At 47.0% G+C, this 27,052-nt stretch overlaps 1 protein-coding gene across 2 annotated transcripts; it reads right to left on the reverse strand.

Moving 5' to 3' along the window:
• Positions 1–27,052, reverse strand: HMGCS2 (3-hydroxy-3-methylglutaryl-CoA synthase 2). Of its 2 annotated transcripts, none has more exons than XM_060232570.1 (10): positions 26,854–27,052; positions 19,946–20,403; positions 12,233–12,358; positions 9,277–9,441; positions 6,935–7,103; positions 5,796–5,966; positions 4,229–4,335; positions 3,409–3,534; positions 2,607–2,736; positions 1–444 (listed from the first exon to the last, which is right to left on the reverse strand). In XM_060232570.1, exons 1-9 carry the CDS (start codon positions 26,955–26,957, stop codon positions 2,630–2,632), a joined length of 1,533 nt encoding a protein of 510 aa, XP_060088553.1. In that variant the 5' UTR covers positions 26,958–27,052; the 3' UTR covers positions 1–444; positions 2,607–2,629. The 2 variants fall into 2 exon arrangements, with proteins under 2 accessions (XP_060088553.1, XP_060088554.1); XM_060232571.1 differs by having other exon boundaries at positions 2,603–2,736; positions 26,854–27,044.

The raw sequence follows: 27,052 nt of genomic DNA on the forward strand, positions 1-27,052 counted from the left end.
TTTCTGTTTTATTCTTTTATTATCTTCCAACCTGTACAAAACCAAAAATCTATCAAGAGCCAAAAGAAGGATGAGATGGGAAGGGATTAAGCCAACAAAGCACTTGTGAACAAAGAGTTGGTGTGGGGGGGCACAGTATCTATTGGGTGGAACTGTCGCAAAAATAATTCCCACTCCTTCTGCTCAATAACTTTATCAATCAGTGTTAACATACTTGATGTACCCTACAAACCTTTCACAATCCAGCAAAAGTATGTAATCCAAAATGATGATAAAGGGAAAAAAGTCGATGCCTCTTCCAAAAGCAACCAGGGAGCACAATAGTACAGACAAGCAAATCAGTTGCCCTAACTCTGCTATGTCACTAGGAGCCAGAAGCCCCCTTTAGACAGTTTGCTTGCTGTTTTTCCTGATGGTAAAGCCTTTATCTCTGTATGAAAGAGTCTGTGAGGGAAGAGAAAGGAAGTCTGATTAAAAGGCTAATAGTGATCTCTCCTACCTTTTTCAGGTTCTCTAAAATGGCATTATAAACTACTGTGGGGATCCTAACACGGTGGCAGCTGGAGCAGGGGGTGGTGTTTCAGCCAAGGACTCTCTTAAAGGGACAATAAGAACAAAAGAACATAAGAGAAGCCATGTTAGATCAGGCCAATGGCCCATCCAGTCCAACACTCTGTGTCACACAGTGGCCAAATATATATATATACACACACACACTGTGGCTAATAGCCACCGATGGACCTCTGCTCCATATTTTTATCTAACCCCCTCTTGAAGGTGGCTATGCTTGTGGCCGCCACCACCTCCTTTGGCAGTGAATTCCACACGTTAATCACCCTTTGGGTGAAGAAGTACTTCCTTTTATCCGTTTTAACCTGACTGCTCAGCAATTTCATCGAATGCCCACGAGTTCTTGTATTGTGAGAAAGGGAGAAAAGTACTTCTTTCTCTACTTTCTCCATCCCATGCATTATCTTGTAAACCTCTATTATGTCACCCCGCAGTCGACGTTTCTCCAAGCTAAAGAGTCCCAAGCGTTTCAACCTTTCTTCATAGGGAAAGTGTTCCAGCCCTTTAATCATTCTAGTTGCGCTTTTCTGGACTTTTTCCAATGCTATAATATCCTTTTTGAGGTGCGACGACCAGAACTGCACACAGTACTCCAAATGAGACAGCACCATCGATTTATATAGGGGCATTATGATACTGGCTGATTTGTTTTCAATTCCCTTCCTAATAATTCCCAGCATGGCATTGGCCGTGGGTGTTACGATAAAGTATTTCAGTGTTCACTTGCTTCTTCCCCAAAATTCATCTTCTCCAATGTCAACAGCTTTCCTCCAGATTATTGGAGCAGGAGGTGCCTCAGAGGAATCCAGGAGGTCTCCTCTTTGTGTCTGCAGAGAGTACCCTTTTGAAAATAGCTGTTCCAAAACAGGATGATGCTTGGCATGGGACCTGTCTACCTTTCACTGGGTAACCTCCCATGGCAGCCATTTTGTGGTGGTGTTCATTACTCTTTCTTAAAATTTTACAAGAGCCCAAGGGCTCATCAAGGCCCACCCAATGGCCACGCCTTCTCCTGTTTCCTGGCCCACAGAAAGGAGCCTGACACTATCAGCCTTTTAATCCCACTGTTTAGGAAATCATGGCCAGTCCCACAAATGGATGAGAGATCACACTGACAGCAGCACAAAGAGAGATCTTCTAGTCATGTTTTCACCCAAGAGATGCACCATCACCTCCTGCAGCCAAGCTCAGGCAATATAGACCAGAGTGGCAGAGAGCAGGTTCATTAAAAAAAAAAAGGGGGGGGGTTACACCCATCAAGGAATACAAAACAGCTCAAATAAGAGGGGAAGATGAAGAGCTCCTCCACTCTGACTGGGCCTTGTTCCTTTTCTTTTGCCCGCAAGATAAATAATAAATAAAATAATAAAGAAGGTATTGGATTTATATCCCACCCTATACTCTGAATCTCAGAGCCTCAGAGAGGGCACAATCTCCTTTACCTTCCCCCCCCCCACACACACAACAGACACCCTGTGAGGTAGGCGGGGCTGAGAGAGCTCTTACAGCAGATGCCCTTTCAAGGTCAGAGCCTGCGAGAGCTATGGCTGAGGTTGACCCAAGGCCATTCCAGCAGCTGCCAATGGAGGAGTGGGGAATCAAACCTGGTTCTCCCAGATAAGAGTCCGCACACTTAACCACTACTCCAAACTCTAAAATCTCTAAATGAGGGAGGGAGGGAGGAAGGAAGCCACCACGGTACTATTTGGGGAAAAAGGGAGGGAAAACAAAATGCTGAAACACTAAAAACAAAGGGGACCGCTTAGGTTAAAAGTTGAAAGATGTTTCCCTGACCTTCTTACAGCTTGTGTTCAAATTTTCTCAGTCTGAAAGGAAGCAACAGAGAGAGGTTGCTTTTGATGTCCCTGGAGAAGGGTTCTCTTGAGAGAAAGACATGTCAGGAGGACATATGGCCACCTTGTCAAAATTCATGCTGCCTTCTGTCTATTTCATCCCTTTCATACTGCCTTCTATCTTCCCCACCCTTTCATATTTCTTTTCCATAATGGCTTCTTCTGCCCAGGATCCTAACCTACCAGGATGGCAGCTTCTTCCTCTCCTACAGTGGTCTCCGAGCATACTTCCTGCGGTTCTTCTCATCCACTCGTTCCAAGTACCAGGATCCTGGAAACAGGTCACTGCTTGATCCATGGGGAGTGTGGTCCACTGAAGAAAGACAGAGTAAGAGGTGTATGTGTAGAGGAGAGGACTGGGAAGATAGTTATCCTCATGCCTTTCTGTGTACACTTTGGCCACTGTTTTTGCTAATGGGAAAGAGTGACTGATTTTGCACTAACCTTGCTCCGCAACAGGCTTCCCTTTTCCTCCGGAACAAGCTTAGCGATTTTGCACAAGCTGTTCTGTGCTGCCATTTTTCATCGCAGCAACCCCCAATTCGACGCGTGGCAACGTAAGCCTGAAAAAACAGGTTTACATTGCTGCACATCAAATCGGGAGTTGCTGAGACGAAAAATGGTGGCATGGAGCAGCTTGTGTGAAATTGCTAGCTTGCTCCAGAGAAAAAGGGAAGCCTGCCACAGAACAAGGTTAGTACGAAATCAGACAGTGATAGTTCTGCAAACACCTAGGAGAGATACCCATGGTAACCCAATGCTCCGGTGGCTGGGAAATGAAGGTTTTTGGGTGCTGGGAAAGCCAACCAAATCCCATCTTTTTGTCTAGTAAAGCCACCAAGTTTCTTCTCACAAAGCCCAGCGACGTTGGGATAGATGGGAGGAAGATGGTCTTGGGATTTTTTGGTATGCCGAGTCTTAAACATCTGTCTTATGCGTGCACTGCAAAAAAAATTAAATCTGTCCTCTGTTATCTTGTGCTCACCCAAATGATGTGTTTCCTCTCTGATCTTCATCATCTCGGCAAATTTCTCCGGTGGAATACATTTTCGGGATTCTAGCCGAGTCCCCAGATCAGAAAGGCTGGAGACCAACTTTTCCAGAGGGGAGCCTACAAGACAGAGGGTCGTATGTATCTCACAAGCAAGGAATGTTACAGCACTGAAAAATCATACATTAAAAAACTGCAGTTTGGCTTCCTTTCCAGGTAGTCTAATTTTTCTGATGTAATGCTAGGATTCCCATGAGTGATAACTGCACGTTCACTCCCGTGGAGCAAAACAGGGATGCCAGCCTTCATGTGGGACCCGGGGATCTCCCAGAATTACAGCCCATTTCCAGACTACAGAGATCTGTCCCCCTGGAGAAAATGGATGCTTTGGAGGGTGGACTCTGTGGCATTGAGGTCCCACTGAGGTCCCTGTCCATCTCCAAAATCTCCAGGAACTTCCCAACCTGGATCTGGCAACCCTACCCCCATCACCACTGGTGGTTGGGAGGACCAGGCAGCCCTAGACAAACAGCAGCTGTCTGGGGCAGGGTTTGGGGAAGGGAGGGACTTCAGTGGGGTGCAATGCCAAAGATTCCACCCTCCAAAGCAGCCACTTCCTTCAGGGGATCCGACCTCTGTTATCTGGAGATCAGCTGTTATCTCCAGGCCCCAACTGGAGGTTGGCACCCAGATTCCAGGGCAACATGCACCCATTTTGACCCTCTCAGCACCCAAAGGACTCTCCATGTACTCCAAGAGATGAACAGCTTTGAGAAGAAGAGAAAGAGATGCTCTGTTCCAAGAGGGAACTTACCTGGAGCAAAATTCTCAGACACCTTCAGGGAGAACATGCTGGCTGCCAAGCCAGAACCATAGGAGAAGACTCCAATTCTGGAACCAGCCAGCTGCTTGGCGGAATACCTGTAGAGTTCAAATGAGCCCGTTAAGCCAAAGTTGCTGAACTAAGAACCACATTTGCTGGAACTAAATAAGATGAGAAACAAACTGCTGTAAAGCTGAACGCTGGTGCTCCTGTAAGATCACATCTATACAAAGAAGCCAACCAACTTCCGAAAGAAGCTGAAGGTTCACTCAGATGACATCCTGTGATCCTCACAAGAAATTAGGAAGAGAAACAATGTTGGAAAGGAAATGAGTGAGTATATGCCTTAAGAAACAGTGGATGCCAAACAGAGGATCGAGTTCTCAAGGTGGTGATAATTGGCTCATTGCCTCTTGCCCTATGGCTGGAAGAAGAACACCACTATTGGGCATCTAGATTTGAGTTCAGGAGCAGTATACAGATCAACAAGACTTTTGGGGTATAAGCTTCTGAGAATCAAAGCTCCCTTCATCAGATACTGGTTGGAATGGGGATCTCTGAGCCCTTATACCCCAAGCAAAAGGTGGGAGGGGTGTTACAAAGAAGGAACTCAGGATGCAGAAGTATAATTAGCTGCCCTGAGCCTGTTTCCAGGGAGGACGGGATACAAATAGAAATAAATAAATAAATAAATAAGATGCATGTTAATTAGCTTGATCAGAGCAGCAAGGAAATGCAGAAAATTAGCCTCTATAGAGAGATAAGAATCGTATGTCCCTATTCAGCCTGGGAGGGAGGGGTTCATGGTTTTGAATCTGTGAATGAACTCAAGTCCAGCAATCTCATGTTATCACCACTGTTCCCTCTAAGCTGAGTTGGTGTGAGCTAGCTCACAGTTTTTTAGCCTCTGGCTCACATCTAAGCTCAGGCAAAATGGCCCCAGAGCAAACTAATTTATACAGTAGCTCACAACTTTAATGCCAGTAGCTCACAAAGTAGAATTTGTGCTCACAAACCCCACAGTTTAGAGGGAGTATTGGTTATAACCTCCCCTTGAAGCTTCTGTGCTTGAGGATGGCCACTCTTAGATCAGCAATGGAATACTTGGAAGAGGAACATCTTCTCCCACTGGCTGAGCCCCCTTCATTCCAGCGAGTAAACATCTGGCCATTGGCAGGGCTTTTTTTGTAGCAGGAACTCCTTTGCATATTAGGCCACACACCCCTGATGTAGCCAGTCCTCCAAGAGCATACAGGGCTCTTGGTGCAGGGCCTACTGTAATCTCCAGAAGGATTGACCACATCAGGGGTGTGTGGCCTAATATGTGAAGAAGCTCCTGCTACAAAAAAAGCCCTGGCCATCAGATGAAGTTTTGCAGTGCAGAGAGCCATGACTTCTCATGAAACAAGAGCTATTGTGCTATAAAGATTCACATTTTGCAGCATCTGTACTGTCACCCATATGGATGTGGGCCCACTCAAGTGGGAAGTATCTGTTGCTGGAGAGAGCAAGGCAGCCATGGCTTGTATCCCTGGAGGAAGGAAAGGGTGCAACTTACTGTGCCAGGAGAGATGCCAGGCAGCCGTACACTGACGGTGTGTACATGTTGCCATTGCGAGCGGAGAGGAAGAGGGAAGGCTGGGTCTTCTGCTTGAACAGCTCTTGGCTGGCCTTCTGGAAAGCTTTGTCTACTTCCTTGCTGGAGTAAGTGTCTTCTAATTTCACATTCCTAAAAAGGAGAGAAAAGCCAGAACTGCAGGTAGTGTTGCCTATGGAGATTCCTTTGAGCTGGTTTGGTGGTTTGTGTTCATTTGTTGAATTGTACTACTTTTGACTTGAAAAATAGCCACATTCAGGAACCCTAGGGGGCACCCCTCCAGATGCTCTATAGTAGGGGCCCAACCCCCAGGCCGTGGACCAGTACCAGTCTGTGGCTTGTTAGCAACTGAGCCTTGAGTTGTATAATTATTTCGTTATATATTACAATGTAATAATAATAATAAGACAACAATGACATTGGATTGATATCCTGCCCTCCACTCTGAATCTCAGTGCGGCTTTACCTTCCCTCTCCTCAACAACAGACACCCTGTGAGGTGGGTGGGGCTGAGAGCTCTCACAGAAGCTGCCCTTTCAAGGACATCTCTGCCAGAGCTATGGCTGACCCAAGGCCATTCCAGCAGCTGCAAGTGGAGGAGTGGGGAATCAAACCCGGTTCTCCCAGATAAGAGTCCGCACACTTAACCACTACACCAAACGAACAGAAATAAAGTGCACAATTGTATCATCCCAAAACCATCGCCCACCCCCCACCCCCCAGTCCGTGGAAAAATTGTCTTCCACAAAACTGGTCCCTGGTGCCAAAAAGGTTGGAGACCACTGCTCTATGGCACCATTCCCCAACCCTGCAGAACATTTCAAAGGGGGTCTCCAGCATGAAACTGCTGAATTAGAGTTCCAGGGCTTCTTTTGTAGCAGGAACTCCTTTGCATATTAGGCCGCACACCCCTGATGTAGTCAATCATCCTGGAGTTTACAGTAGGCCCTGTAAGAAGAGCCCTGTAAGCTCTTGGAGGATTGGCTACATTAGGAGGGTGCGACCTAATATCTGCTACCAAAAAAGCCCTGGATAATTCTCCATTTCTCCACTCCTTCTGCCTGCTCGGCTAGAAGTGGGACTCCTGTGGCCTCACTAACCTGAAGTCCTGCAGGCCTTTGTAGATTTCACTTTCCATGTCGGGATTGGAGGATGCCAAGAAATCGTTGAGCACAACCCGCGCCAGGGACTTCTGCACCAGCTTACAGAAGGGTGTGTGGAAGATCATGAACTGGAAGTCTTCAAGAGTGCAGCGTTTGTTGATACCAGCTGCCTCAGAGGAGAAAGGCATAAGTTAGAAAGTGGAAAGCTCCCCAGAAACCACAGCCAGGAACAGGACAGGGGGTGATGACAGTGGTAGGAGACAGGAGTGGAATTCTAGCACGAGCTCCTTTGCATATTAGGCCACACACCCCTGATGTAGCCAATCCTCCAAGAGCTTACAAGGCTCTTTTTTGTAAGCTCTTGGAGGATTGGCTACATCAGGGGTGTGTGGCCTAATATGCAAAGGAGCTCCTGCTAGAAATCCACCCCGGTAGGAGATATAGAAAGCTCAGACTATAATGGGCCTGGAAATAATGAACGCACAAAGCTTCCTCATACTGAGTTAACCCTTGGTCTATCAAGGTCAGGATTGTCCACTTGGACTGCCAGTGGCTCCCCATGGCCTCAGGCTGAGGTCTTTCACATCTCCTCTTACCATGTCTTTTCATCTGGAGATGCTGAGGACTGTACCTGGGACCTTCTGCATGCAAAGTAGATGCTCTACCCCTGAACACTGGACACTTATTTCATCTGTCCATTGTTCTGCCCAAGTTAATATTGCCTGCTGCAACTGGTATCAGCTCTCCAGGGTCTCAGACACAGGTCTTTAATGTTATATGCTACCTGGTCTTTGTAGCTGGAGATGCTGGGAATTGAACCTGGGATCTTCAGCATGCAAAGTAAATGCTCTACCACTGAGCCAGGGACACTTATTCAAGTTGCCCATTGGTCTATCCAAGTCAATATTGCCTACTCCGACAGACATCGACTCTCCAGGGTCTCAGAAAGAGGTTTTTCATGTCACCTACTACTTGGTCTTTATAGCTGGAGAAGTTGGGGATTGAACCTGTGGCCTGCCACTAAGCCATGGCTCCTTAAGTATGCATGTGACCTGTGCTGGGCTGAGAAGAGGGAGTTCTTTGGCCCCTACCCCTCACAACCTGTAACCTTCTCTCTGCTACTATTTTCTTCTTACTGCTCCTAAACTGGCCCCAGGTTCAGGGCCAGCCCCAGACTGTCTGGCATCCTAGGCAAGGCTAACTTCTGGCACCACCCCCCTGCACTGATAACACCACTGAGAAGATGGGGAGTGCCCAGTTCAGCACACCTAGAAGGTTGGCGCCCTAGGCAATCACCTAGTTTGCCTAGTTGCAGAACCAGCCGTGCCCAGATCAACTCACATATTTCCCTCTGCATCCCTACTCCACAGTTCTCTCTATATCAAAATATTCCCCTTCCACATGCTCATTCTGTCAGGGCTTCTCTCCTTGTGGCCCACCAGCAGCTTTCCTTGGTTGTCCTAAACTCATCTGCTAAGAATTCCAGTTTCCTTACTAGGCTTCTGCCTTCCCCTAGTCCAAGGAGTGAAGGAAAAGAGAGAGCGCTCTTCTAGCTCCAGAGATGTGGCTTTGTTTCTAAATGAGGGGACCAACATGTATCTGCCCTCTTCTCCTGAGGCCACGGAGACTCATGCTCTCCGCTGCTTCAATGGTAGCGTTGACGTCCATCCCTCTTTGCCCTTGAAATATGAACATTCTGCATTCTACTTGTCAGATATCTTCCCTGACAGTTTGAAGAAAGGGCATATGTGTAACTGTCAGAGATGGGCACGAACTGGCTGATGAACTAAAGTTCGTTGTAAATTTTGGCCAGTTCATGGTTCACGAAGCAATGTTTGTGAACTGAAAAGCTGCCACAAGCTTTCATGAATCTTAATACAGTTCATGGAGGTTCGTGAAGAGCAGAAAGCAGGAGTTTAAATCTGAAAAACAGTTCCTTGCCGCTCAGCGGTTTGGTTTAAATGGCTTGGGGCAGTTTCTTGTTCTCCCAAGGAAGTGGGCCTTTCCTAAATAGCAGCTCATCCCCATGAGGTGCAACTAAGCTTGCCAGCTCTGGGTTGGGACCTCAGCAGGACACAGTGTCATAGAGTCTACCCCACCAAAGCTGATATTTTCTCCAGGGGAACTGATCTCTATTGTCTCTAGTTCAGTGTTATAGCAGGAGATCTGCAGGCGCCACCTAGAGGTCAGCAACCATCAGTGGAACCTCCTCAGCTTTGCGCTACATGACTCCTGGTACTGAAACCTTTTTTATATAGAGACTCATCCCCACCAGGATGGAACTGGGGAAAGATACCTGAAGGGGTTATTTTAAGGTTCACTGATCTTCTGGTACAGACCTTTCTGCCACTGGCTTTCAATCTTCTTGCGGTACGTGGCGTAGCATCGATCCAGAGCTCGGAAATAACACTGGATGGAGAGCTGCCCGTCCACCATGGGATATTCCGAAGCCAAGTCTGGCTTGTAGAAGTCATAGACATGTTCCATGTGGGTTCCTCTGAGCCCTTGGAAGGAAGAAGCAACGGATTTTCTTACAACAGTGAGAGAGAGAATAAGACCCAGGATGAACCAGTATTCTGCCAAACTACAGAAAAGGACAGTGGGAGCAGTTAGGGTTGCCATCCCCAGCTTGGGAAATTCCTGAAGACTTGAGCATGCGTCCAATATCTGAGGATGTGCAAGATCTTAGCAGGTTATAATGTCATACAGTCCACCCTCCAGAGCAGCCATTTTCTCCACAGGAACCGAACTTCGTTGCCTGGAGATCAGTTGTAATTCTAGGAGATCTCCAGCCACCACCTGGAGGCTGGCAACCCTTGTTGAAACACATGTCTATACTAAATCTCTAGAATGCCCAACTACATGATACATTATCCCTGGGCCCATTCCTAGGCCTTGTCAAGTAGATGTGCAACAGAATTTTCTGAACAAAACTTCTCAGGAACATGGGGACCAATTCAAACTGGGACCATGGTGTAAGGGGAAATGGAGAGAGCTTCCTGCTCTTGCAATGTCTTCCCAACCTGACATTATCCTAGGGAGCTGCTGTTTGCCCCAGTGATGGAGCCTATATGTGCTGCTGGGCGACAGGGATACCAATGGGCTATGTGCAAATGTGTGGTAAGGTGGCTAACCATATAGGTTTTTTCAATGAGGCAAATTAGTGTTCACGGCAGCTGTTTCAGGTTGGCTTAAACTCCCTCTTCCATTGCGTTGCGCCCATGATTTAAATTGACCCACAGGTACCTTAGAATCAAGGTTTCATTTGGGAACTCCCAGCATAGATCTGCTTAACAGGGCCCAAGGTAGTCTGAAGGATGGACCCAGGAATGATATACTGTGTAGTTAGACTCTTAGTGTGCCACATAAATCAACAGTTCAGTCCCTTCAGAATTAATCAGGCTTAAAAACACTGATATCTGCAAACATCCCATCTTTCTACCAACAAACACTCAACGGAGGTTATCTGTACCTCTTAGACTTTGGCAGAGTCCCTGCCAGCTTCTTATTTAAATAGGAAGGAAGTCCAGCCTGAGGTAAAGTACAAAAGATTACCTTGGAGTGAAGTCAAGGTCTGTTCTTCGGTATTACTAAATCTGAGATTCTACAACTCCTTGGAACATAATAAATAACACTTTGACCAGTGACGTTTTCAGGCTTAAGAGACACAAAGTATACTTTCATAAATTAAAAAAAAAAGATGTGTAGAATTAAAGCACTGGGGAAAATAACGGCTTGATGGAGCTTAGTTAATTGTTTTATATATTTTTTTAAATTCCAGGTGAGCAGCCATGTTGGTTTAAAGCAGTAGAACAAATTTTAAGCCCAGTAACTGATGGAGTGAATATCCAAAATGAAAACAAATATTCTTCTTAATTCAAGGGGACTGGTGATGTAGAACAGATCTGGGCACGAAACCAATGCAGGGACTCTGAAAACAACGTCAGCATACTAATGTTTCAGACATGAAAGAGCCCATTGTCCCAGATGTCAAGTCTGCCACTCTGTGTGAAATAAACTGAGCTTCCTAGTTTGTTAAGACCTTCCACATTCCTGGAAACCTGTGAGAGATGGATACATTTCAGTGATGGAAACTTATTTTCCCACCAGCAAGCCTCTTGAGAACTCCTGGCTCAGCAAATTTGGATGTATGAATCCATGCACATTTAATTTGACTGCTGTGAATACAGCAGGGTTTATGAAGCCTGAAAGAATACCCTTTTTGATGAGGCTGCCTTCTAGATTTTTGCAAATGAACTAATCTCCAGATTATATTCAAAGCATTCATGTATTTACTTCTCCTATGCTATAACTGTCCATCATGTCATAGGATTGTCTCAACTTTGGTGCATAGCTGTCTATTGCATAGGGCTGCCAATCTCCAGGTGGGACCTGGAAATCTCCAGAATTCCATCTGATTTCCAGACTATATACCCCAATTCCCCTGGATAAAAGTGCTGTTTTGGAGGGAAGTGTGTATGACATTATATCCCACTGAGGTCCCTTCCCCAAACCCTACCCTTCCCAGGCTCCACCCCCCCCCCATTTCCATGTAGGGTTGTCAATTCAATAAATGTCTGGGGACTTTGGGGGTGGAGCCAGGAGCAAGGCTGTGACAAGCACGATTGAACCTCGAAGGGAATTTTAGCCATCACATTTAAAGGAACCATGCTCCTTTTAAATCCCTTCATTGGAAATAATGGAGGATGGGGCACCTTATTTGGGGGCTCATAGAATTGGATCCCCTGGTCCAATCTTTTTGAAACATGGGAAGTCTTTTGAGGAGAGGTACCAGATGTTAAGATAAAAATTTGGGGCCTCTAACTAAAAAAAACAACCCCCCTCACCGCCCCAGATATCCACGGATTGATTCTCCATTATACCCTAGGAACCAGTCTCCATGGAGAATAATGAAATGCTCAGCAGACATTTCCCTCCACGGCTTTCTGATAATCCTGAAGTGGAGGGATGGCCTCCAAACTGCGGGATCCCCTGCCCTCAGCTGGAGTCCCACTGTCTGCGTGATTCTTTGTTGTCCCAACTGGAGATTGGCAACCCTATCTCCATGAATTTCATAACCCGGAGTTAGCAACCATAAACTGTGTTTGCATTGCTCCAACATGTCATGGTCATCCCCCAAATTTATTCCCATTTGCAAAGCAGCAACATCTCCTGCTGCCCTTCCACCTTCTTCTGCCAACACAGAAGAACATCATGTTCAGGTCAGCGAGAAAAGGGTCCAAAATGGTTGGCTATGCAAAGAATCTGCTGTTCAGTCAGAATCTGGATACCAACCTCTCTCCAAAGTCAGAGGGGCATCTGGGCCAACCAGCATAGCTACGGCTCCTGCTCCACCTGTCGGCCGGGCATTCCCAGTAGCGTAGACAGCGATGTCCCCACAGACCACCAGGGCATAGCGTCCTAGAATGGAAAAAACATTTTCAGAGCCTGAACATGAGAGGGAGGGAGGGAGGGAGGGAGGGAGGGAGGGAGGAAGGAAGGAAGGAAGGAAGGAAGGAAGGAAGGAAGGAAGGAAGGAAGGAAGGAAGGAAGGAAGGAAGGAAGGAAGGGCCGTGTCTCAGTGGTAGTCCATCAGCTTTGCATGCAGAAGATCCCAGATTCAATCTGCAGCATCTCCAGTTAAAGTACCAGGCATTAGGTTTTGAGAAAAGAGCTCTGCCTTAGACCCTGCCAGTCTGACCAGACCATGCTGACTTGGGTGGACTGATTATCTTGATTCAGTATAAGGCAGCTTGATGTTTTCATCTAGATTTCTATTGGTAAAAGGTACCAGACTTGAGCATTTACTCAGAAATTAGAAAGCATGATCCGGTGAAAGTGAGTTGTGTGATTTTCCATAGCATCACCATGGTAAAGTGTATTACGGCACTTACAAGATATTGATTGTGTTTGCTGAACTCCTTAATGAGGACCAGTGGGGTGTAACGGCTAGAGTCTTAGACTACAGCCTGGGAGACCCAGGGTTCAAACCCTTATTCTGCTATGGAAGCTCACTGAGTGATCTAGAGCCAGTCACTCATATCCTAACCTACTTCAGAGGATCAAATGGTGGAGGGAGGATAATGTAACCCAACTGGGGCAGAAAAGCAGAGTATCCATATCTGAATAAGCAAGCAAACAAGTTAATGCAAAAAAAAACCAGGACCCTGCCTCAAGAAGCTTACAATCTATGCACTGCTACCTGTCTCCATTGTTGCCCCCTAAGCACTATACCAAAGAGTTATCAGGTCCCCCTTGGCCACTGGCAGGAGATGGGGATAGGGTTGCCAAAACCCAGGTTGTGAAGCTCCTGGAGATTTGGGGATGAAGCCTAGGGAGGACAGGGACCTCACTGAGTTCAGTATCACAGAGTCCACCTCAAAGCATCCATGTTCTCCAAGGGAACTGATCTCTGTAGTCTGGAGATCAGCTGTAATTCCACAGGATCCCCGGGTCCCACCTGGAGACTGGCATCCCTACATCATACTCATCCTTCCTGCATAGCCACCTCCCTGTTATCCTCCTCCTCTCTCTCTCTCCCCTGCTCTGTCACCCACAAAAACGGCATGAAATAGGCTGTTATTTTCTCCCCCTAAAAGGCTGTGAGTCAGAGAGGTGGAGGGGTGGGGGGAGGGGAGGACTTGTCAAAGGCTGTGCCATGAAGTCCTCCCTGGACTCAAAGTCCAAAAGTTTATCTTCTGTTCCAACACTTGTTCTCAGTAAACCCTTGGCCAGGTCCCGAGGTAAGCTGGGGCTGCCGCTGCAGAGTTATAAGGTAGTCTCATTAACTGCATTTCAAAACATGAATTCCAAAAGAAACAGCATGTTTGGCAGTATGCGTAATGGGTTGGATCAGGCCAGCCTTTTCACTCTATCTTGAACCATTCCTGTGCTGCCCCTATGGCATTTGTCTATGTGGGGCTCTGATCTCCAGCATAAGCTTTTTGGTGGTCAAAAGTTACTTGTGCCTCCTGTTTTTGTCAGCAGAAAGGCGAGTTGGATCTAATCTATTTAGCAGTCTGTCGATGCATCTATCCATCGGTCATCTCCAAATAATAATGCTTTGACAGCAGTTGCGGTGTTCAGAGTATGATTACTAAAAATTTGGTATTGTAAACTTCGTTTGATTTATATGTTGTTGTTTTTTAATCAGGTAACCTCCTTGGGTCCCAACTGTCGGGGAGAAAGTTTTCAATAAAATAAATGTATACATACATCAAGTTCTTGCTGTAAAACATGTTGGAAAGCCCAGTTCTAAACAACTTGATTGAGTTAGGTAAGAGTTCCAGAGTACCAAAGGACTGCGGTCTCAATGTGAAAGAGCACTGTCTAGAACTAAAATTGACAGCTCTGGGTTGGAAAATACTTGAAGATTTTAGTGGTAGAGTCTGAGGAGGGTGGGGTTTTGAGAGGGGAGGGAACCTCAGCAGGGTATAACCCCAAGGTGGACAAACTTGCTTAACATATGAGTCACACAGAATAAACGTCAGATGTCTGAGAGGGAGGGAGGGAGGGAGGGAGGGAGGGAGGGAGGAAGGAAGGAAGGAAGGAAGGAAGGAAGGAAGGAAGGAAGGAAGGAAGGAAGGAAGGAAGGCAAATAGATGGGGGAGGGAGAGGTGGAAAGCCAGCTTTAACTTTAAATGAATTCTCCAAGCTGCCAGCTGTCTTGGCTTGGAGAAGTGATTTAAAGAGAGACATGCCTTCTCCAAGCTGGCCAATGGGGAGGTGGGGACTTCAAGAGCCACAAATGCGTGAAAGAGTCACAATTTGGCCACCCCGGTACAACCTTCCAAAACAGCCATTTTCCCCAGGAAAACTGGCCTATGTCATTTGGAGAGCAATTGTAGTCATGGGAGCTTTCCAAGTGCCACCTGGAGGTTGGCAACCCTATTGGAACAAATGTCAGGCAACACAGACTGTTGCTTATGCTATGTTGCTATGCAAAGCACTGATAAAATAGACTATGAATGTAACTCTAAGAACACTTTCCTGGGAGCAGGACTTTTTTTGTAGCAGGAGCTCCTTTGCATATTAGGCCACACACCCCTGCTGTAGCCAATCCTCTTGGAGCTTACAATAAAGAGCCTTGTATTCTCTTGGAGGATTGGCTACATCAGGGGTGTGTGGCCTAATATGCAAAGGAGCTCCTGCTACAAAAAAAGCCCTGCCCAGCCCCAGCATGTGGCGTTATGGCGCCCAAGTCAGAACCCCAACGTGTGCCTGCCCCCCACCCCCTGGAGAAAACTTATTGTGTGTGAGCGGTGTGATGACATCACCCAGAGGTGACATCATTGTGCTGAGTGCTCGGCACATCCCCTGCCCAGCGTGCTCCAAGTTTGGAGCGCACTGGGCAGGAGAAGCCCCATTCTTTCTTGGCCCTGAGGAATCGGGGGAGCTCCTTCGATCCCTTAAAGCCGAGAAAGAACACTCGGCGTGTCCCCTGCCCAGCACGCTCTGAGTTTGGAGCACACTGGGCAGGGGAAGCCCCATTCCCCAATCCCTCAGAGCCGAGAAAGGCTCAGGGACGGTGCGAGTGGGGATGGGGCGCCTGCCCTTACCCTAGCTGCGAGCTGGCACCCTAGACAGTCACCTAGTTTGTCTACTCCCACATGCTGGCCTTGGCCCTGTCTCCGAGTATGTCGCATTGAATAAAATGAAATTCCCTCCAGAGCAAGCCTCCCAGGAATACTTCCTTGAACCTTTACATGCCATTCACGTGCTTTTTCAAAACACTGAGCTGCTCCAACAATGTATAACCCATCAGAAACACCTTGTAAGAAGTTTCAGATTTTGGTTTCTCCCAAGCTGAGAATCCCAAGTTTCTTTTGCAAGAAGAAAGTAAGCTTAAAACAGTTATGAAAAATTCAGATCCTGTGAATCTCAAAAAGACCCTTTTAAAATCACTTGATGTAGAAGTCCTAAATTTTCTTAATGCGCAGAACATGAGAACATAGAAGATCGGCCCTGCAGAATTAGACCAGTGGTCTGAGAAAGATACTGTAAGCCTCCTTGATAAGAAAAAGAGTATAAACATCTAAATAGCTCAACCAGAGATGCTAATGGCTTAAACAGGGCTTAACCTGACCCCATTATGTCTGTGGTGAATGGCCCCTGTGCTTATCCTGAACCTTTCAGTTTTGTGTAGAAATGTTACACACTCTACCTCTTGAATGTCATGGCCCTTTAACTCCATAATCTCCCCCTTGTGTATAGTTATATTTCCTGACCCACTTTGTGCATCTGATGAAGTAGGCTCTAGCCATGAAACTTATGTTCAAAGAAATGTATTATTCTTTCAGGTGATACCAAAAGATCCCTCTTTGGTTTTGCTACAACAGGCTAACGTGGCTACTCTGCTGCAGTTTGGCCTTGAGGCTGATTGCTTGGTTTGTTGCCAGGGCTTAGGGAAGGTATATGTTTTCAACAATAGAGCTAGACCAGGGGTGTCCAAACTTGCTTAATGAAAAAGCCACATAGAATAAATATCAGATGTTTTGGAGCTGCAGGAAGGAAGGAAGGAAGGAAGGAAGGAAGGAAGGAAGGAAGGAAGGAAAACAAATGGAGGGGGGTAGAAAGAAAGCAACTTTAAATTCATTCTCCAAGCTGTCAGCTGGCTTGGAGAAGTAATTTAAAGAGAGAAATGCCTTCTCCAAGCTGGCCAATGGGGTGGTGGGGGCTTTGAGAGCCACACAATATGTGTGCAAGAGCCATGTGTGGCTTTCGAGTCACAGTTTGGCTACCCCTGGGCTAGACCTTGGAAGAAGTCATCTCCCGAGCATGTACAGAGCATGACCCTCACCAAGGAATAGCTGCGCTTACTTGATAGTTCAGCAGCAGATTGTCCCTGGGCGCAGACCATGGGAAGATTTTCAAATATAATGGGTGAGCTTAGAACCCTTCTCCAAAGTGTGTGTGTGTTGGGGGAAGGCTTCTACCCTGATTTTCTGTCCTGTTTGTTGCCAGTTTCCTCCTCCTCCACCACCACCACCATCATCTTTCTCACTGAAACTCAAGGTGGATATGAAAATATGAAAAGCAATTCAATGAGAGCAAAAAACAATGCAATAGCTCTCTGTTAATTGAACTGGAAAGCAATGCAAACCAAAGCTAATACGGCATCAAAAACAGTGGGGAAAGGCAACCTATTTAATTTAAATGTCAGCTTTGATCTTTTATAAATAAACTGAAATGTGTGGAACTTTCTAAAAACCCCCCAAAGAGGCCATTTGTTTCCCCAGACTTCCTTTCATCTCTGTTTCCAAACCAAGAGGCTTCCCCTTCAGACCAGAGCTAATCTTTTCCCCATCAGAGCGAGATATAGAAGAAAGCAGCCAACAGGAAACTACAATTTGCTTTGAACAGTGAAGCTCCTTATTGTCATTTTTACCTCACTTTTCTCCACAAGGGGGGGCCCAAACCCCTGAAAACTTTTTCCCTTTCCCACAACCCTGCAAGGTAGGTTAGATTGAGAGTAGGGGACTAGCTCAAGGTCAACCAGCAAGCTTCCAAGGCAGAGTAGAAATTCAAACCTGGATCTGGGCTGGCACTAAACTTTCTGACACCCTAAGCAAAGCTGACTTGTGGTGCCCCCCCACTGATAACACCCCCAGAAGGCCAGCGCCCTAAGCAATCACCTAGTTTGTCTAGTGGCAGGGCCGGCTCTGCTGGGACTGAGCCATTCCCTGATATAAAGAGGGGAGGTCTTTTTTTTACTATGCCACCCCGAGCAGTTCCTTAGGTGGTTTGGCTGGAGACTTGGGCAATGGAGCCTGGGGAGCCTGGGGTTTGGTGAGTGGAAGGACTTCTGCATGGTAGGATGCTGTAGAGCCACCCTCCAACGCAGCTTTCGGGGGACATATCTGAGTTTATGTGAATTGCAGTGCCCTGTGGCTTCTCCTTCTTTGGTGGCTTTCAAACAAAGGCTAGATGGGCATCTGACAGCCAATATTGATTCTGTGAGTTAGATCAGGAGAAGGAGGGCGGGAAGGGTTGCATCAATGCTTAGTTCTCGTGGCCCTTTCTTACAGGTCCAGGGAAATCCCAATCACTACTTTGGGGTCAGGAAGCAATTTTCTCCAGGAGCAGGGGTCACTGGGGCTATGGGTGAGTGGGGGGTAGGTAGTTGTGAATTTCCTGCATTGAGTAGAGGGTTGGACTTGATGACTTTGGAGGCTCCTTCCAACTCTATGGTTCTACGGTTGCCAACCTCTAGGTGGGGAATATGAAAAACAACCACTAGGTTATAGTGACCAAATAACTACACTGCCCCGTGGCGCAGAGTGGTAAAGCTGTAGTACTGCAGTCGGAGCCCTCTGCTCACCACCTGAGTTCGATCCCAGTGGTTCAGGTAGCCGGCTCACGGTTGACTCAGCCTTCTATCCTTCCGAGGTTGCTAAAATGAGTACCCAGCTTGCTGGGGGGAAAGTGTAAAGCAGGGGTGGCCAACGGCAGCTCTCCAGACGTTTTTGCCTACAAGTCCCATCAGCCCCAGCCATTGGCCATGCTGGCTGGGGCTGATGGGAGTTGTAGGCAAAAAACATCTGGAGAGCTACCGTTGGCCACCCCTGGTGTAGAGGACTGGGGAAGGCAATGGCAAACCACCCCGTAAAAAGTCTGCCGTGAAAACGTTGTGAAAGCAACGTCATCCCAGAGTCAAAAACTGGTGCTTGCACAGGGGGCTACCTTTACCTTTTTAATATAACAATAACAGTGATCAGTAATATACAAAATTATCAGTTCTTGTAAGAAGGAGTCCAAATGTGCAGGAAATCGACTTGACCGGTCCTGCTTTGATTGTTCTTAATGAACGTGTTGATAAAGACATGAAAGTTCCGTGTCAATTACATGAAATTCTTATGTGCGTTCCTAAGCACTGCGGAAAATGTTAACAATTCCCAACAGGACAGAAAAGTCTCCAGATAGATATTAGCCAGGCACTGCACTCAAAAAATAGCTCAAGGTGACCCCTCTCCTTGATTCTTCCAACCTCTAGGTGGGGGCTGGAGATCTCCCAGGACTACAACTGATTTCCAGACAAAAGAGATCAGTCGCCCTGGAGAAAATGGCTGCTTTGAAGGGAGGACTCTGGCATTATACCCCACTGAGGTCCCCCTCCTTCCTAAACCCCGCCCTCCACTGGCACCACTCCCCCCAAATCTCAAGGAACTTCCCAACCCTAAGTTGGCAATTCTGTTGATAGGGTAGCCAGATCTGGGTAAAGAAATACCAGGAGATTTGGGGGATGGAACCTGGGGAGGGTTGGTTTGGGGAGTGGAAGGACTTCCGCACAGTAGGATGCCATAAAGTTCATCCTCCAAAGCAGTGTTTTTCTCTAGGGCAGGGGTAGGGAACGTTGGCTCTCCAGATGATTTTTGCCTACAACTCCCATCAGCCCCAGCCAGCATGGCCAATGGCCAATGGCTGGGGCTGATGGGAATTGTAGGCAAAAAAAAAACATATGGAGAGCCAACGTTTCTTACCCCTCCTCTTGGAGGACTGATCTTGGTAGTAAGGAAATCAGTTATAAAAGCAAGAGATCTCCAGGTCCCACCTGGAGGTTGGCAACTGTACCTATTGGAGACACAAGAAGAATAAGAGAAGGAGATTGGATTTATACCCCACCCTTCATTACCTGAAGGAGTCTCAGCAGCTTACAGTCTCCTTTCCCTTCTCCCCCACAACAGACACCCTGTGAGGTAGGTGAGGCTGAGAGAGCTCCGACAGAAACTGCTCCTTAGCAGAACAGCTCTGAGAGAACTTGTGACTAACTTAAAGTCACATCAGCAGATGCATGTGGAGGAGCGGGGAATCAAACCCAGTTGTCCCAGATAAGAGTCTGCATTCTTAACCACTACACCAAACTAGCTCTCAAGCCAGAAACTGTCTTTCACACACACTAAGGAATGCACTTTCAATCCACTTTCGATGCACTTTGCAACTGGATTTTACTGTGTGAAATGGCAAAATCCACCTGAACAGTCAAGCCAGGCCCAGGTCAGAATCCCTTACCATCCCAGGAGCTGGATTCCACCCAGTCTGCTGCATTGAAGAGGGAAGCCGTTCCTCCGTAGCAGGCATTGGTGGTGTCGATGCCCTCAACGTCTGTGTTCCCAGACTCCTCAAACAGCTGCATCAGGACAGTCTTGACTGCTTTGGATTTGTCAATGATGGTCTCGGTGCCCACCTCCAGCCGGCCAATGGAGTCCCAGGAAATGCGGCTTCGCTCCACCAGACGGTGCACCACGGTCAGGCACAGGGAGTTGATGTCCTCGTGGGCGGCGCAGAACCCCATCTGCTTCTGGCCTAGGCCGATGGTGTATTTCCCCGCCTCGACGCCATCGTATTTCTCCAGCTCGACCTGGTCCACATACTGGGAAGGGAAATACACCTCGAGAGCAAGGATACCCACGTCCTTGGGCCATAAGGAGACGCCCTGGGCTGGAGCCGGGTTAGAAGTTGTCGAGAATCTGCAAAGGAAGTAGAGAAGAAAGATTCTTCACCTGAGGAAGAGGGTTGCAATATTCAGAAGTCTACTCCATGTTTTTTTTTATTTTCCTAGGAAGCCAGAATCTGGAGCAGCTCCAGGCCAGGCTCTAGAAGAAGATGATATTGGATTTATATCCCACCCTATACTCTGAATCTCAGAGCGGTCACAATCTCCTTTACCCCCATCCCCCCCGCAACAGACACCCTGTGAGGTAGGTGAGGCTGAGAGAGCTCTTACAGAAGGTGCCCTTTCAAGGACAACTCCTACAAGAGCTATGGATGACCCAAGGCCATTCCAGCAGGTGTGTGTGGAGGAATGGGGAATCGAACCCATTTCTCTCAGAGAAGAGTCCACACACTTAACCACTACACCAGACTGGCTCTTTACTTTTGGATCTCTGCAGCTGGAGGCAAGCTGCCCTGATGAACTCTGGTAGGTCTTGTTCTTTGTTTCGTTTTAAATTTTATTAAAAGTTTTCCTTCATTTTTAGGCTGCCTTCCCCCTTAAAGCAGCTTATGTCATTCTCCTCTCCCCTGTTTTATTCTCACAACAGGTAGGTTAGGCTGAGAGTGTGTGAATGGCCCATGGTCGCCCAGCTGGCAGAGTGGAAACTTGGGCCTGACTTTCCCCTAGGGTTGCCAGCTCCAGGTTGGGTTAGGTTTGGAGTGGGGAGGGGAGGGGCCTCAATGGGCAAAATGCCACAGAGTCCACCTTCCAAAGCACCCATTTTCTGCAAGGAAACTAGGGGTGCCAAGTCCAATTCAAGAAATATCTGGGGACATTGGGTGTGGAACCAGGAGATTTGGGGGTGGAGCCAGAAGCATGGTTGTGGCAAGCACAATTGAACTCCAAAGGGAGTTCTGGCCATCACATTTAAAAGGACAGCACACCTTTTAAATGCCCTTTCTCCATTGGAAATAATAGAGGATAGGGGTACCTTCTTTGGGGGCTCAAAGAATTGGGCCCCCTGGTCCAATCCTTTTGAAACTTGGAAGGTGTTTTGAGGAGAGGCACCAGATGCTATGCTGCAATGGGTGCCTCTATCTCAAAGACAGGCCCCCCAGAGCCCCAGATACCCGCTGATCAATTTTCCGTTATACCCTATGGGAATCTGTCTCCATTGGGAATAATGGAATGTCCAGCAGACATTTCCCTCCCCCCCACTTTCTGATGACCCTGAAGTGGGGGGAAGGTCTCCAAACCGGGGGATCCCCTGCCACCACCTGGGGATTGGCAGCCCTAAAGGAAACTGATCTTTGTAGTTTGGTAATCAATTGTGTGTTCAAAAGTTCCCTTGGACTGTGAGCTTCTTTGTTCAGGAGTGAGATTGCCAGGTCCCAGTTGGGAAATTCCTGGAGATTTTGGAGGTGGAGTCTGGGGGTTGGGAAGGGGAGGGACTTAAGTGAGGTATAATACCCTAGAATCCCCCTTCCAAAGTGGCCGTTTTCTCCAGGGGAGCTGATCTCTGTCAGTTCCAGATTACTGAAGTTCCAGATTACTGAAGTATATTGATCAGAGGAAGCTGGTTTGAAACATGTAAATTTTACCTAGGATACGTGTTATCAATTGTACTTCTCTTTCACGTCTGAATCCACATTTGAATCACCTCAGCAAGAATTATTTTGAATAAATTTTCTGGACATTTATTTCGTTTCTGTATGGAAAGGTCTGCATGTCAACTTCGCTACATTTGAGTAGTACATTCTTTTTGGACTCCCATGTGACTGACTCTTATTGGTATATTCCCTATTGAGGTGTTTGTCGTAACAATGTTAAACTTGTCTACATACGTAATGCTTTAATACTTTAGTGCCTTTCATTAGAATGTTATTAAGCATTCAAGTCAATTTACTTTGAGAGTATAGTGCATATCTTGTGAATTTTTCTGAGAGTTCCTTAATATTGTTGCTATTACTTTAAGAACACGTTTTTCTCTCGATTTGTAACCCCCTGGAGGTCGGCAACCCCATCAGGAGAACTGTAACCCCTACCCCCCAATTAAGAGCAAGTTGCATCCCAATTCCTGAATCTGCATTACTCCCAATCCATGGCACTTCTTTCATTCCTGGGTAAAGAAGAAGATGAAGATATTGGATTTATATCCCGCCCTCCACTCCGAAGAGTCTCAGAGCGGCTCACAATCTCCTCTACCTTCCTCTCCCACAACGGACACCCTGTGAGGTGGGTGGGGCTGGAGAGGGCTCTCACAGCAGCTGCCCTTTCAAGGACAACCTCTGCCAGAGCTATGGCTGACCCAAGGCCATTCCAGCAGGTGCAAGTGGAGGAGTGGGGAATCAAACCCAGTTCTCCCAGATAAGAGTCCGCACTCTTAACCGCTACACCAAACTGGCTCTCCATTAAATTTATTTACCACTACCCGGTGCATCAGGGTTGATGATTTCCACTGCCTTCTTGCATTTTGATGGGAAAAATCAGGGATGGATGATCTTTCCCAGTGGCTTCATGGAGCTGTCAAAGAATACTGAGGCCAAGTACTATAAGTCAAGGGTCATGGGGTAGAACAGAAATCCCCTAGGAATACGTGTTTTCTGCAACCTGCCCACTCAAACACACACACACAAAGCCCTGAAACCAATGCAGAATTTTGCCCTACAGACCCATTTCTGCCCAAAAAAGATCCCACAGCTGATGGTACCAAATGCTACAGACAAATCCAGGAAAAATGAGACACGCTGCTCTAGAATAGATCAAGGATTACCAAGACAGTTTCTATCCCATGGCCAATTTGATCCAAGGACAGCACTTTTTCCAGAAGAAGAAGGAGGAGGAGGATGGATAGATTTATACCCCACACTTCATAAGGAATCTTAGAATGGCTTATAATCACCTTCCCTTCCCCTCCCCACATCAGACATTCTGTGAGGTAGGTGAGGCTGGGAGGGCTTTTCAGAGAACTTCTCTTGAGAGAACAGCTCTGAGAGAATGGTGATTGGTCCAAGGTCACCCAGCTGGCTGCATGTGGAGGAGTGGGGAATCAAACCCGGTTCTCCAGATTAGAGTCTGCCACTTTTAACCACTACACAAAACTCTCTCTGACAGGACTGCCAGTCCATCTAGCATCAAGTCCTGGATGGTATCTGTCCTCCCAGCAAACCATCCTGACCTTCAGCATTAAAATGCTTTGATTTGCTAGTGCTGGAGGGAGCTGCTGCACCATGGAAGACTGCAGGGCAAGGGGGAAGAAAGTGTAGGACCCCAATACTTTCACGACAGCAGCTCTTGTGTGTAGCTCATTTATTCCCATTTACAGATGGGACAGAGAGAGTGACTTCCCTGAGGCTGCTGAATGACAATGCTCAGGTCTGAACGAGATCAAAATCCAGCTCTGTCTCTGCATGTTTGTCTGTCTGAATGCCCACCTATCTCTCTCATGCCCTCAAGGCAATAGCTTTTTGGCACCCTGATTGATCTGTGATCGATCATCGATCCAGCTGCCTGGATGGCTATCTCGTTTCCTCACTGACGTCCTTTCCACTCTACAGCCTAATCCTAAAACCATGACTATCCTCTCTCTAAGACTGGCTATGGAGGTTAATGTTTAATGTAGAGGCCTTTGGTTAGGCCAATGCAAGGTCAACACTACCGGATAGGATGGCGGATTGGGGCCAAAGGGCATTTCTTCCAAACTTGACTCATATTGTTAACCACTGCAGAGTTTTCAAACTCTTGTGTTTCTCGGCCGGTAGTTACACTTCATTAGGATGTCCCGAATTGGTTACGCCAGGGATCCCCAACATGGTGTCCTAGGGCACCATGGTGTTCACCCACACCTTTCCCGATGCCAAGTGTTTTCAGAAAGTGGGTGGGGCCGGGTGGGCTCCTGTCCAGTAGGACTTCTGATTGCCCATTTGAGACCTGATTGGCTGTAAAGATTAAAATAGCATTTCAGCGACAGCTGCCACTACAGCAGGGGTGGCCAAACTTGCTTAATGTTAGAGCCACATAGAATAAACATCAGATGTTTGAGAGCCACAAGACATGAATGTCAGATGTTTGAGAGAAGGAAGGAAAATAGATGGGGGGAGAGAGAGGTGGAAGGAAAGCAACTTTAACATTAAATGCAGTAGGGGTTGCCAGAAGCATGCATACACACACGCACACACAAATACAGGGAGGGATGGTGGCTCAGTGGTAGAGCATCTGCTTGGCAAGCAGATGGTCCCAGGTTCAATCCCCGGCATCTTCAACAAAAAAGGGTCCAGGCAAATAGGCGTCAAAAACCTCAGCTTGAGACCCTGGAGAACTGCTGCCAGTCTGAGTAGACAATACTGACTTTGATGGACCGAGGGTCTGATTCAGCATAAGGCAGCTTTATATGTTCATAAAAAATATCCCCCCCCCACACACAAAAAAGTCTGTATTGTCTACTGAGACTGGGAACAGTTCTCTGGGGTCTTAGGCAGAGGTCTTTCACATCACATCACATAATACCTGATCCTTAACTGGAGATGCTGGGGATTGAGCTTGGGACCTTCTGTGTGCTAAACAAAGGCTCTACCACTGAGCCACAGCCCTTCCCTAGTGTCTTTGGCTGTTTTCCCACTGACCTTACTCCGGAGCGACGTCCCTCTTCACCGCGCAGCATCTGCGCGGATTTCCCACCAACTGCTGCGCACAACCAGGAAGTGCCGCGGCTTTTGTGTCGCAGATGTAAACTGGTTTTTAGCGGTTTACACCTGCGACGCAAAAGCTACGGCACTTCCTAGTTGTGCACAGCAGTTGGTGGGAAATCCGCGCAAACACTGCGCGGTGAAGAGGGATGTCGCTCCGGAGTAAGGTCAGTGGGAAAACGGCCTTTCTTTCACAAAGGAACACCAGTATAAAGAGTTATATATGGAAAATGAGTTAATGTATGGAAAAATCTGGGAGGGCAAAACCCTATGCTACCTATTGTACTATAGAGTTTTCCCTCCCAAATTGCTAGAGCGTCTGGGAAAACCATGGAGTTTTCCTGGAAATGCCTAAAGCGTGCAATGTCAGTGGCATAATGATGTCACCTGCAAGTGATGTCATCGCACCAGTGATGTCAGGGGAGGTTCCCCCCACCAGCCCAATGTGGGCTGGCGGGTTGGGAACCTCCTGGGTGGGAGAATCCCTGTCCGGCCTGGGGATTTGGCAGCCCTAATATAGCTTTTGGGTAGTGGTTAAGCATGCAAAATTGGACAAACTTAGAATCCAATGGCAAAACAGTACAATTAACAAATGGAAAGTATAGCCAGTTTTCCAGCACAACAAATGGTATCTAAACCAGACTGGTACCCCATTTCATTGTCTGACAAAGTGCGCATGACCACAAAAGCTTACATTCTGAATAAAACGTTGTTGGTCTTAAAGATGTTACTGGACTTTAACTTTGTTCTGGAGGGGAAGAGAACAATGTAAGACTCTTAGGGTAGGGCAGTCCTAAATAGTTACATCTTTCTAAGCTTGTTCACTGAAATGGACTTTAATAGGTGTGACTTGGCTTGGGATTGCACCGTTAATTGACTATTTAATCAGTCGATTCAAATACATTTACAGGAATGGACTAAACCTATCACAGATCTGTCACTCAATGAAAGAAATTCTAATCAATTCATTGCATGTGTCGGACAAAACTTTTAGCAAAGCTTTAGGGGCTTATCTAGCTATGAAGAATTGATCGAAAGAGACCTGTACACATCTTTCTCACACATCTTAAGAGCCAGGCGTAAATGTTGTCAATATTTCTGTTGCTCAGCTTTGGAATCAAATGCTTCCTAGTAGTGATCAAAGCTGTCCAGGGATTTGGTGTTCATCACTGGGAGTAGCCAGGGGAGGGGGTGGAATTGGCCTTCAAGGGCCAATGTCCTTGTGTTGATATGGCCCTCTGGCTCACCTGGCAGGCACCAAGTTTGCCACACTGGAGAAACTCTGAAGAAAGCAACAAGAATTGGTAGTAGACTTGGAAGGTATAGCAAACAAAGAAAAGCAGCAGCGGAAAGAAGGAAAGGCAGGCAGGCGAGAGAGAGAGAAAGAGAGAAAGAAAGAAAGAAAGAGAGAAAGAAAGAGAGAAAGAAAGAGAGAAAGAAAGAGAGAGAGAAAGAAAGAGAGAAAGAGAGAGAAAGAAAGAAAGAAAGAAAGAAAGAAAGAAAGAAAGAAAGAAAGAAAGAAAGAAAGAAAGAAAGAAAGAAAGAAAGAAAGAAAGAAAGAAAGAAAGAAAGGGTTTGGAAATGGCAGCTTTTGCATTTCCAAGTTTCTAGAGAAAACATGACCCTGTTGACCTCGGCTAAATTAACCCAGACTCCAAAATGCATCATCGTTCAAGCAGTATGCTCAAGTCAAACTTGCCAAGGAGATGGCCATACAACAGTCCTGAGCGGAAATGTGCTCAGGATACCGCTTGCAGTTGTCTGCATTGCCCAGAGTTGCCCCCAGCCCCAGGACCTACCTGTTTTGCTGCAGGGCTGCAGGAAAGCGGACGGAGCAAAGTGACCTCTGCAGTCCCCGTTTCACTTGCAAGCAACGCTTTGCCTGGCTGAAAAGCCGGAACATTATCGCAGGTCGGCTTGGGAATCGAGCGAGGGGCAGAAGGAACTCTCCTCCTTGGCTCCTCTGGCTTTTAAAAGGGATTTTCTGACCCCCTCAGT

The sequence above is a fragment of the Heteronotia binoei genome, chromosome 2 (genome assembly GCF_032191835.1).
Source record: "Heteronotia binoei isolate CCM8104 ecotype False Entrance Well chromosome 2, APGP_CSIRO_Hbin_v1, whole genome shotgun sequence".
Classification (NCBI taxonomy): domain Eukaryota; kingdom Metazoa; phylum Chordata; class Lepidosauria; order Squamata; family Gekkonidae; genus Heteronotia; species Heteronotia binoei.